The sequence below is a fragment of the Simochromis diagramma genome, unplaced genomic scaffold (genome assembly GCF_900408965.1).
Source record: "Simochromis diagramma unplaced genomic scaffold, fSimDia1.1 OVJJ01000370.1, whole genome shotgun sequence".
Lineage (NCBI taxonomy): Eukaryota > Metazoa > Chordata > Actinopteri > Cichliformes > Cichlidae > Simochromis > Simochromis diagramma.
The window spans coordinates 938,382-950,610 of NW_024387012.1; the positions used below are offsets into that span (position 1 = coordinate 938,382).

At 40.9% G+C, this 12,229-nt stretch overlaps 1 protein-coding gene across 1 annotated transcript in view; it reads left to right on the forward strand.

Annotated features, from left to right (window-relative positions):
- LOC120739376 overlaps positions 1 to 5,971 on the forward strand; it is a 33,679-nt gene extending 27,708 nt beyond the window's left edge. The window contains exons 19-20 of the mRNA XM_040041136.1: positions 4,697 to 4,875; positions 4,955 to 5,971. Coding sequence (XP_039897070.1) covers positions 4,697 to 4,875; positions 4,955 to 5,046 — 271 coding nt within the window. The 3' untranslated portion in view covers positions 5,047 to 5,971. The remainder of the gene's footprint in view (positions 1 to 4,696; positions 4,876 to 4,954) is intronic.
- The last annotated feature ends 6,258 nt before the right edge of the window (positions 5,972 to 12,229 follow it).

Consider the following 12,229-nt stretch of genomic DNA (forward strand, 5'->3'; position numbering starts at 1 on the left):
TGGGAAATTTAGATGCAAGAAAAATAATGTTCTTCTAGTGATTCAAAGTTGGTTTAGTATAACATGTTCGTTACTTTATGACCCACAGACTTATTCTAAACATAACCTATGTGTGTAAGCATGTTTGCAATGACCCCTCTGCACTCTAAGTCATTTCCCACAATATATCAGTCACGCCGAACAAAGCTTATGACCTTCAGAAGACTGAGTTCCAACTCTCATGAGCACGTTTGCAATGTGTGTATGAAAATAATTATAAAACATTCTCAATCCTAACATTTTCCCTCCTTTTACACATTTAAATGTGTAAAATGATTTAGTGTGTGTGTGTGTGGCCTGAAGCGTGCCCTGGGGTCCTGCTCCCCTCCTTTTCAGTCTGTTTGCGACCATTGCTGCTGCTGCTGCTCAGTCCTGTCCATCCTGGCTCTGTATCAAGCACAAACAGAAAAAACAAAAACCAATCAAAAAACAGGCAGGAGTGTACGAACGGGAAAATTATGTTCTGTTTGCTGTGTTACACGGAGAGGGGGGGAAAAGCTGGGCCAGGCCCTGTGTCAACCCCCCCTTAATGATATAATTAACTCACATGTACATGTACATATTTAAATTCTTAAGATCGCGTTTAAACTCACAAAAGAGAATTTCCTTCCTTCAGTAGGTCATTTGTGTTGTTCAATAAGCAGAAACCATCTCACAATTTGACTGGTTGGGCATACCAGTCTTTCTTTTTTTTTAAGTTAACCTTGCTGAAATTCACGTGTTAATGAGTGTAAGCTGATTTTCATTGCATGTGTGCATTAGTAGGCGGGTTAATTCTATGTGTGTTCAGTGGAGCTGCAGATCCAGCAAACCCTCTGTGCGTGTTTTTGTTTGTTGCGATGTTCCAGACACTTTCCCAACCTCCACAAGTCAGTTGGCCCCAAATTTCAACACAATTTTATGTGCTCTTAAAACCTTCATTTCCGTCCTCGCTGCTGTACATTTCACAGCTGCTGATTGTTGCTGGGTGTGGTTCCCATTATGTTTATCTATCAATTTGCTCCGGCTGCTGTGCTCATGGTGGAAGGTTGATCCTTCCACCACGTAGCCACCTGTATTAACACACTGTGACACTTATCTAATATCATTTTCATCACTGCTCCATAGACAAGCAGGTAACACGCCCACCTTTACAGCGTAAACTGCACACAAGTCTCGCAACACATTCCTCTCTCTGCTTGTCAATATTGATCCTGAAGGTTGACCCCGAAGGAAATTGGGTTAAGGCTGCCGACCTTTTGCCAGCGCCATCTTACCCTTCCGACCGTACATACATTGCACAGCATCACATGGGGAAGACAGGTCAGAGAGGTATAACACAATTTCTGCTGTCAGGTGTGCTTCCATCTCACATATCAATGCGGGTAAAACCTACACATACCGGTGTGATGGAGGCAGCATGGAGGGTCGCTTTGTGAATGTGTTTCTTCCTGGACAACAGAAGACGCTCACCCTGTGTGAAGTGGAGGTGTATGCTGCCCCAGCAGGTAGAGCTTTAAGCGACTGGATCTGATCTACTGAAACACATCTGCCTGATACTGATTCATACTTGTTTCTTCTTTTCAACAATTTAGTTGAACCGCTTCCAAATGTGACCTTAAACAAACAAACAGTACAGTCATCAACTTGGTATGGGCCAGTGTTTGGGCCCTCAAAGGGTGCTGATGGGTGCAAAAATGGAAACTTGAACTCAGGATGCTGTACACACAATGATCAAGATCTGGGTCCCTGGTGGAGAGTAGACTTGTTGGCTGTCTATAAAGTCAGTGCTGTCACCATCATCAACAGACAGGATGGTTTTATTCCAAGGATTCTTGGGGCACAGATCTTGATCGGGAACTCGCTGGATCAAAATGGTAACATGAACCCCAGGTGAGATCTGATTTCTGATAAATATGCATTTCTCCATAAACATTTTTTCCTTATTAAAAAACTGAACATTATATTTAAAAGAGTTACACTGAAACTTTTTAAAATTTTCTCTACATCCATCAGTTGTGGCATGATCACATCATTAGATGGTACACCAACATACACATTCCAGTGTAATGAAATGGAAGGTCGCTACATCATTGTGATCATACCAGGAAAAAACACTTACACAACCCTGTGTGAAGTGGAGGTGTTTGCTTCTCTCTCTGGTAGGGTCTTGTTGTGCTATTTTTTAGAAATTGTTGTGGTTTTGTGTGCTTAAATCATTATTGTAAGATTTATACTGTTTTGATTTGTTTTTCTTGTATTTACCATGAAACTACAGAATATTTGAATGGAACATGTTAAAATGAAAGGAAAACAATAACAACCAAACTGGCTTAAACAAACAGAATCCTAAAGCAAAGTACTTCCCCGTAGTTCCAGAAGCTGTTACTCCTTCACCAACTCCTCCACCTCCTCCCACCCCTCCTCCACCTGTGAGCCTGCAGCTTGGTGGCAGGAATGTGACGGTTGTGGGAGAGAGGCTCTGCTGGTCTGATGCTCTGATGTACTGTAGACGTTATTACTGGGACCTGCTCAGCCTTCACAGCCAACAGGAGCAAAGCGAATTGGAGCAGCTGCTGGGCCTCGTTCCTTTCTCCTTCACAGACCACGTCTGGCTGGGACTGCGCAGGTACTGATACAGTAGTTATTGCAGTAGTCCGCAAACTATTCAGTTCCCCCAAATTGGTCCTGATGGTGTCACGGCTGCCGAAGCGAGCCGTGTGGAGTTGGAAGAAGGACCCAAGATGCAGGCAGTGGATGAGATACCGGTGGTTTTATTAACAGAGGTGTAGTGGCAAACAAACAGTGGGGCATAACAAATAACTAAAGACACCTAAACTGGGAGAACTAACAATAACAGACCTGGGAGCATATGACAACGGGATGAGAAGCAGAGAGCCGCAGACGAGGAACAGGGTAACAGACTGACGCGGCGTCATACAGACGAACCAGCAACAGGCAGGAGAACACACAGGGCTTAAATACACACACCAGTAATCAGGGGGTGAGAAACAGGAGGGCAACACAGCTGGGAGGAATCTGAGCTGACGGAACAGGGGAAACGTAAACTGAGCACACTCACATATGACACAGACCTTCACAATAAAACAGGAAACTCAGAACACCACACCAAGACGCAGACCTGACACTGAGAGACAGACAGAATGACACATGGAACCTGAACTAAACTAAACGTGAGATACAACCGAGAACAATTCCTTAAACATGAAACTCAAATCATCATCATCATCATCATCATCATCATCATGAACACAACAAGAGAACAAGAACACAATCCCTGATGCAAACTTAAATCAAAACACAACAAACTCAAAATACTGGGTCCAACGGACCCAGAACCGTGACAGATGGTCTACAACATAAGTATGTTTGGATGCGATAAGATGCAAATGTCTTCTAAAACAAACAAAATAACAAACAAATGGAAAAGTGCTGTATAATTGCACAAAAACTACCAATTTTGTTGTGGTTTTTTTTTTCATAATTAATGAATAAGGTTTGTGATGTTCAAGGTTCCTGCACAATACCAAGAGGCCAGATGCACTACCCTGTACTCTTATGATGCATGATGTCTGTGACAATTTGCAAACTTTGCAAATCAAATTATGCAGATGCAGATCTTTGCATTGCGTTGTGCGTCCTTCCATTTTCTCATTTGCATTTCTGCCATTGCTGCAATAATAGGCCACTTTGCAAACAGCTTTCACTGTAAACACAACAAACCTGCTGTACCAAGGTTTTTTTCATCTGTGAAGGTTCTCAGTCATCCAGGTCATCGTAGTCAAAGGAGCTTGCAAAGAAAAGCGTCTGGACTTCTTTAAGTTGCTTGAAGACGTTTCACCTCTCATCCGAGAAGCTTCTTCAGTTCTAAGGTCAAATGGTGGAGAGTCACAGATATAAACCTAGTGGGAGTATCCCCCCACAGAGGGACAAAAGGACCCCCTGATGATCCTCTAATCGCCTGAGCCAAGGTGTGAAACTGGGTGTGGGTCCCAATCAGCCAGAGTTTCGGGTGAGTTCATTGTGAAACCTGGCCCCACCTTATCATGCGAATTCCTGAGATCAGATGGCCCAGGATGTGAGTGGGCGTTAAGGCGTCTGGGAAGGGATCTCAAAACTGGATTATAGATGGCAGAGAGTTGGTGTCGTAAACCCCCGCCTCTGTTCAAAGATGGTCGCTCACAGTGGACATAGATGGCTTCTTTCACTCCTCTTTCAAACCATCTGTCCTTTCTGTCCAAAATGTGAACATTGGCATCCTCGAAAGAGTGTCCTTTATCCTTAAGATGCAGATGGACTGCTGAGTCTTGTCCTGTGGAGGTGGCTCTTCTGTGTTGTGCCATGCGCTTGTGAAGTGGCTGTTTGGTCTCTCCAATGAACTGAAGAAGCTTCTCGGATGAGAGGTGAAACGTCTTCAAGCAACTTAAAGAAGTCCAGACGCTTTTCTTTGCAAGCTCCTTTGACAAGGTTTTTTTCTTTTTTTTTAAATGATTGTCATTGTTCTTTTAGGCCTACACAACATCAAGAAGATAAATATGGATCATCCAGCTTATGTGAAATTCAACAAGCAGCTTTTAAACGCCCATATGCTCCATAAAGAGCAACATCTCGATAAATGTAAATCTGTTCAGATCTGTTCATCTGTTCTGTCCAACAGATCCCTCAGAGGAGACGAGTGGTTCTGGATGTCTGGACAGTCCATGAATTTCTTGAATTGGCCACAGGATTTTGTCCCAGACTGTTACTCCAGCACCTGTGGGGGCATGACCAGCACAGAGCACCTCCTGTGGCAGGACCAGCCCTGTGAGGAGAGCCTCAACTTCATCTGCCAATCAGGTTTTGCTTACACCACGTTAAGGCTTGTGTGCTTTTATTGTGTATTGCTTTAGTTGAACTTTTCCTCATGTTCTTTCAGGTGCTGACGATGGCGTGCAGAGAGTTTATTTCTCCAGCTTCCAAGGATCCAACAAGTCCATAGAAAAATCGATGACACAGTATAAACTGTGATGCATGATTTTTTTGTTAGAAATAGTTTTCATTTGAATTTGTTTTACACTCCTTTAAACCATTCTTAGAAAAATTCAGTAATCACATAAAACATCACATTTTCTTTTTCATAAGTTACAGTCATGAATAAATGATTTGTCTTTAAAATCTTTCCTGTCTAGTTTGTAGTAATGCTCATAGCAATCATAGCAATTGTATTTATACAAAACACATGAGGTTGTTCCTCTGCATTATATAAAGCAATAAATGACTATAATAATGATGAAATGTGGTAATAAAGTTTGGATTAAAACATCCATCCATCCATCTTCATCCGCTTTATCCGGGGCCGGGTCGCGGAGGCAGCAGCCTAAGCAGAGAAGCCCAGACCTCCCTCTCCCCAGCCACACCACAATGTTGCGTGCGTGCATTTACTGGGCATTGCCTTAATTTAACTGTAACTAATAACCCTTTAGGTGCTCAGGACGGTGTGCAAAGAGTTTACTTCGACAGCACCGCGATTGCCACACGTTCACAGTAAAGGTGAATATCGTCATGTATGCTGAAATGTATATTTTTAAGATAGAGATAGATTTAATTAGAAATTTTATTTCTTAATCTATCCTTTGCTGAGGCTCCATAAGAAATGTGTGCACGAAAGGGAATTTGACTTTAAAAACATGACTAAAGCTGTTAATGCAGTACTTCTGTTAGAACCCCTGAATGTGAGCTGACAGACATCAACTCTGGTACATCTTGATTGTCTGATTTAAAGTGCAGAGGCAGACTTATAGGAATTGTCTCATTGTGTAAGCATTTATGGACACAAATGTGTTGGAAGCTAAACTTTGTTCTGTATTATGTCAAGACCAAAGCAATGAAATGCAGATCACACTTCAACAATTCAGAACTGATGTACAAATTCATCAAAGCAATAAAATTCTCATTAAACCAACAGACACGTTTGCGTATTTTAAAATTGACCTTGAGGAAAAAATATTGAGACTCTTAATATGCTAAAATATTAAAATAGCACACATGTAGGACACACGCTTTCTCTTGTGAGTGCTTGGTTTAATAGTCATATTCATACTCATTAAGGGAACATCTGGGTAAATAAATCAGCGACTTCCACTTGCTCACATTAGAATATTTTCTATAACAGTTTTAGTGCTTTAAATGAAGTCATGGGAAGTTTTGTCTTTGTACTGTGAATATGTTCAGCGTTACAAGCCTCAAAGTGAAAAGGGGCAAGCCAAAGCTTTGTTTTTTGTTTTTTTTAAATCAAAGTATTTTCTTGCCTGTTTGAGCGTCAGAATTTTATATGAACAGGAGCAAGACACGTTAAATTTTCAGGGTTGGAAAACATAATTAAATTCTAAGTAAAGCAGTTTTTCACAATCTAAACCTGCAACCTTGTTTTTTCCCAGCACAATATTTTTTTCTGCAGCCAACTGTGAGAACAGCATTATGGGACATATCGATGTTTAAAAGCAAGATATCCATTCTGCAGAGAAACAGCAATGAGCTGTGGTACCTTGGATGATTGATCTGTTTTCTGATGACTGGTTCTTGTGTGACGCGTTGACTTGGGAATGAAATGACCCAGTTCTAAAAGGACACAATTACACAAAGGGAACATTGTGATTGTAGATCAACAGGGCACGTGTTTCTGTTACATTTCTTTAGGTGTGGTACAATCCTGTAGTTTCAGGGAGCGTGCAACTCCCATATCTGAGTAATGTGTCAACTGAAGCACGTTGACAAGTTCTAATATAAACCAAGTAAGGACAGATACACCCAAAATAATAGGACAGGTTGAATCAGTGTAAAGTTGAGTTATGATTCACCTGGTCTAACTTGTCCTTCTTGTCTCGTGTCTGTGTCTGGTGCAGGCTGAGTCACTCGTTTGAAACTATACTTGTGTATCAAACTGTGCATTGTTTTATTTCTTCTGTTAAATTAATTCTTATTTAATGTCTAAACTGTTTATATAGAGCAATAATATGGCAGAAGAGTCCCATAGAAGAGTCTATGGGAGGATAGATTCTGGCCAGTGATGATCCAGCCCTGTGCTGATCCTGCCAGCATCTCTGGCGCTGATGCAGCCAAGGAGATGTTTTTAATGTTTTTAAGTTTGGGGTTTTTTGTGTCTGTGTCTGGGGGGAGGGTTCACAGCTAGTTTTAGTAACCCCGCTCCTTGGCATCGTCTGCCTTCCATCCTTTGTATTATAATAATTGCAAGCACATGGGGGGCGCTGTTGTAGTGTTTCAGATCAAAGCGTTTCTCCTCACTCGGTTTTAAACATCAAAACTTAAAGTTAAATTTAGCAGCTGCAAAGCCACTATTGCGGTGCTATTTTCAGTGAAATGAACCAATAAAAAATATAAGAAACTGTGAGTCATCTCAAAACTAAAAAGTGATCCAAAACTTTAGGCAAGGCTGACTTTTGATTTACCCCATTCTGACTGAATATACCTACAAAACGTTACAGTAAAACTCTTTAATTAATGTTAGCATGATTTATAGGCTTATAAATCATTATCTTATTTTTCTCCTACAGGTCTGTTACATGGCATACGACATGAATCATGTCTGTAGTGCACCGAACATGTGCAGGCATTGCTGCAGTTAATATTTAAGGGAGTATTCACAACAATTTTCTGTTAGCGCATCTGCCACTGAGGTTAAAGAACCTCACAGCACTTGGGGGAAAGTTTGTGAGGGGACTGTGGTGTTTTTGTTAGGTGAGAAGGGGGGAGGGGGGCTGCTGGGCAGAGGAGGGAAAATGTTCAGCTCAGACGTTTCCAGGCTAAGAAATCCAGCAGGAGAGTGTGGAAGAGAGGAGCGCTGAAATCTTACTAAATAAATAAAGGATTTGCAGCTTGATTAGATGTAAGTCGAGAAAGTTTTGTGGAGATTGTGTAGAGGCAGCACATCCAGGAAAGGAGAGGAAGATTTTGTAGGAATTCCTGACTGACGTCATTGTAAGTAATGGTTTTCTCATAGCTGACAGGAGCAGCGCTCACTGCGGTCTTCTGCTGCTGTAGTCAATCTGCTTCAAAGTTTTGACATGTTAGTGGTTCAGAGATGCTCTTCTGCATACATTTGTTATAAAACCAAACCCAAAAAAATGGTTATTTGAGTTCCTGTTGCCTTCCTGTCAGCTCAAAGTAGCACATCAACCAGGCATTCTCATTAGAGAACTGATGTTCACTGGATATTTGATCTTTTTCCGACTATTCTCTGTAAACCTTTGAGATTTTTCTGTGGAAAATCAGTAGATCTGCAGTTTCTGTAGTATTCGGGCTAGGTAATCTGACAAGAGCAATCATTCCATGTCTCATCAGTCCACAGAACTTTATCCAAAATCCACGCGCTTCATTAAGATGTTTTTTGTCAAATGTGAGACGAGCCTTTGTGTTTTTCTGGCTCAGCTGTGGTTTTGTCCCTGAGCTCTCCCATAGACAGCATTTTTGTCCAGTCTCTTTCTTATTGTTGAATCATGAACTCTGACCTAAACCGAGGCAAGTGAGGCCTGCAATTTTTTAGATGGGGTCTTTTGTGACCTCCTGGATGACTCATTTGGTAGTTCGGTCATTCCTGGGAAGCTTCACCACTGTTCCAGGTTTTCTTCGTTTGTGGATAAAAGCTCTCACTGTGGTTTAGACAGTCCCACAATTTCAGAAAGGTTTTGTAACCGTTTCGAGACTGATAGCTGTCAATAACTTTGTTTTTCACCTGTTTCTTTAGATTGTGTCATGATGTTCTACTTTAGCCTGCTTCACTTTGTCAGACAGACTCTAAATAAAGTCCTGATTCAGTAGATGTGACAGTAACCAGACGTGGGTGTGGCTATTGAAACTGAACTTAGCTTTTTTAAAAATGTGGTTAATTACAGTTAATTCCTGGTGCACATTTGGTGCGTGCGTGCGTGTGTGTGTGTGTGTGTGTGTGTGTGTGTGTGTGTGTGTGTGTGTGTGTGTGTTGGCTCTTGAGACAGGTGAAGACGGCTTATTGACTTGTTTAAAGAAGTTGTCGTGCGGGGATTGGATCGGATCTTAACCTCCAGCCGGATGCCACCTCGGCCCTCTGCTTGTCTCCTCTTCACCCTACGACGAACTGAGTTCTACATTATAAAGTCTTTGTAAATAGTGAAATAAAAGGCTGTCTTATGTTAAATGCTTAAATTGCACTGTGCTGGTGGTTTTTTCTTCACTGTGGTATGAGCGACGTTTGAGACTTTCAAACCACACATCCACAAACTCGTGCTGCATTTATATCCTGGGGGAAAACCAGGATTTTCTGTGTACTGCTCTGTCCTTCATAAATAAATAGATTTTTTTGTCCTCTTAGCTAAAAAATATACATCTACCAATGACAAAGTTAGTGTAAGTTAGTGTAATGACAAAGTTAATACATGCTTTAAGTTGCAAACACAACTCATCCCATAGATGATAAATAACTCCTTGAGTACAACAGGTTAAACTTCATAGGCTATGATAAGCATTGTGTTTATATATTTTGCTCCGTCCTAGGATCCCTAAGAGGAAGCGAGTGGTTTTCAATGAATTATTGTGTGTATTGTGTATACTGAAATGCATGTTTTTAAGACTAAACAAGGTTTTAATTTGATGCCTTTCATTGCTGTAATGGTGTAAATTATTCCGTGGAAGGTTCTGTAGGATGTTTCTGCACCAAATGGAATCTGGCTGTGATTCCCAAACAGTTAAATCAGGATTTTTGTTGAATTTGAACTGAAAGCGTGCAGGTCAGTTACATCCCAACTGTTCTGAAATGTTTTTGTAGTGATGCACAGAGGCAGAATAAGGCAAAATGTCATGGTCTAAATATTCCTGCTGTTGTTGTTTTATATGATCCAGTTCTAAAAGGGCATGCTTTGAAACAGTTGCACATAGACAGAATTGTAAACGCAAATCAAAAGGTCAAATTCTTTCAATTGTATCTAGCATTACTTTAGGTGTGGCGCAGCCATGTAGCTTAAAAGGAACAGGTGAGTAATATGTGTTGACAAGTGTGTAACATAAACTGAGTGACGACGAACACACCCAACGTTTGAAAATGGCCTGAACTGGTTCTGCCTGTCCTGCTTGCCTGGTGTCTCTGCCAGGTGTAAGCTCAGTCACTCCTTTGAAATGGCACTCCTCTAATTTGTAGTGCATTATATTATTGCTACTATTGTTATCATTATCATTATCGTTATTAGTATTATAATTAGTATTAATATTATTTTATCTATAGATCATTAAAGTCTTTCTGGCCTGCACACATAACACAATTACGTGTGTTATTAAAAAGACTAAAAATATCTCCTCACTGTTTTTATTTTAGTTTTCTAGTCCAGTTAGTTTTTCTTTTCTCTTTTTAATGTCTACTTTCATTTATATTTATTTTCATAAGCTAACAAGTTTTTTCACATCAAGTTTTAGATTTCAGTTTAGTTTTAGTTTGAAGAATTACTAAATTATTGAATTCAGGTGTTCCAATTGCTTTAATGGTCACAGGTGTACAAAATGCAGACTGTTTCTACAAACGTCTGTGAAAGAACGGCATCGCTCTTAGAAGCTCAGATGTGAAATTTTCTTGCTACTAATTATTCCACAGTCAGCTGTTATTGGTATTATAACAATGAGGAAGCAACTGGGAACAACAGCAACTCAGCCATGAAGTGGTAGGACACGTAAAATCACAGAGCGGAGTCAGCAGTTGCTGAGGCATGTAGAGCACAGAGGTCACCAACGTGTGGGGTTGTTTTTAAGGAGTTGGGCTCGGCCCTTTAGTTTGAAAGGAACTCTTAATGATTCAGCATCCCAAGACAATTTTGGACAATTTCATCCAGCCAACTTTGTGAGAACAGTTTGGGGATGGCTCCCTGCTGTTCCAACATGACTGCACAGCAGTGGGCAAGAAACGGTCCATAAAGACATGGATGAGTGAGTTTGGTGTGGAACACTTGAAAGCCTTAAAAAAAGAAAAAAAGAAACAAACTTTGGGATTAGTCAGAGCACAGCCAGGACTTTTCATCCCGACATCCGTGTCTGACCTCACAAACGTGCTCGAATGATCTAAAATTCCCATAAACACACTTGTAACCTGGTGGAAAGCCTCTCCAGAAGAGTTGGTGGTGTTTTAGCTGCAAATATTAAATGTTCACATTAAACAATATGGATTAAAAATGGGATGTCACTCAAGTTCATGTGCATGTGAAGGCACATGAGAGAATACTTTGGCAGTACAGTGTCGCTTTGCTCCTCATCGTTGTCTGGTTTTCCATAATTGCAATATCATACACACAACACAGGGGGGCGCTGATGCAGTGGTTGAGATCGTTCCTCCTCGGTCTATAACACAAACCCTTACGGTTAAATTAAGCACAGTAAAACCACCAGTGCGGTGCTTTTTTCAGTGAAAAGATCCAGTAAAAACATATGAGAAACTGTGAGTCATCTCAAAGCTAAAATGTGATCCAAACCTTAAACAAAGCTGACTTTTAATTTAGCTCATTCTGCTCATCCTCAAAGTGAATAAACTTGGGGAAAAAAAATAACCCCATTATGATTTATAGGCTTAATTAATCACCGGCAGGTCTATAGTGGTTTATATATCCAGCATTATTTGTTCTGGATGACTCTGAGTCAAGAAGTTTATATAGAGAGATTCGTATTAGGGAGAACTTTAAATTTAGATGCAGCATGATTTGAATTAAACTCTTATTCGGTTATCAAAGTACTGTAGGCTGGGCCCACGTGGGTAATGTTTGGTCTACAGCAGGGCTGCTTATCTGCCATACAGGGCCTTTCCCCTGTGGGCCAATGTGCACCGGCTGTACAGCAGCCTATTGGTTCATTTTCATTACTGACACTGGATTGGCCAATCAGATCTCTTAATGCAAACCGGTTCCTCCCACACCTTCTCGGCTTGTAGAAAAAGTTAGGTGGAAGTAGTGAAAAGCTGGAGGTAGAAAGCTGAGAGAAAAGACTAAAGACTAAAAAATAGATGCTGCAAAGTGTCTCAAATTAACGACATGTTAGCTGAACAGAAGTACCAACAACTAACAAGGCCTCACGGGGGATGTGAGGAAGAGACAGAGGAAGAGGAGCTACAAATGTATTCTCCACTCGTGAAAATGTGCTACATGATGCTCTGTGCTGAGTGTGCATAGACGGAGGGTTTTTTATTCAT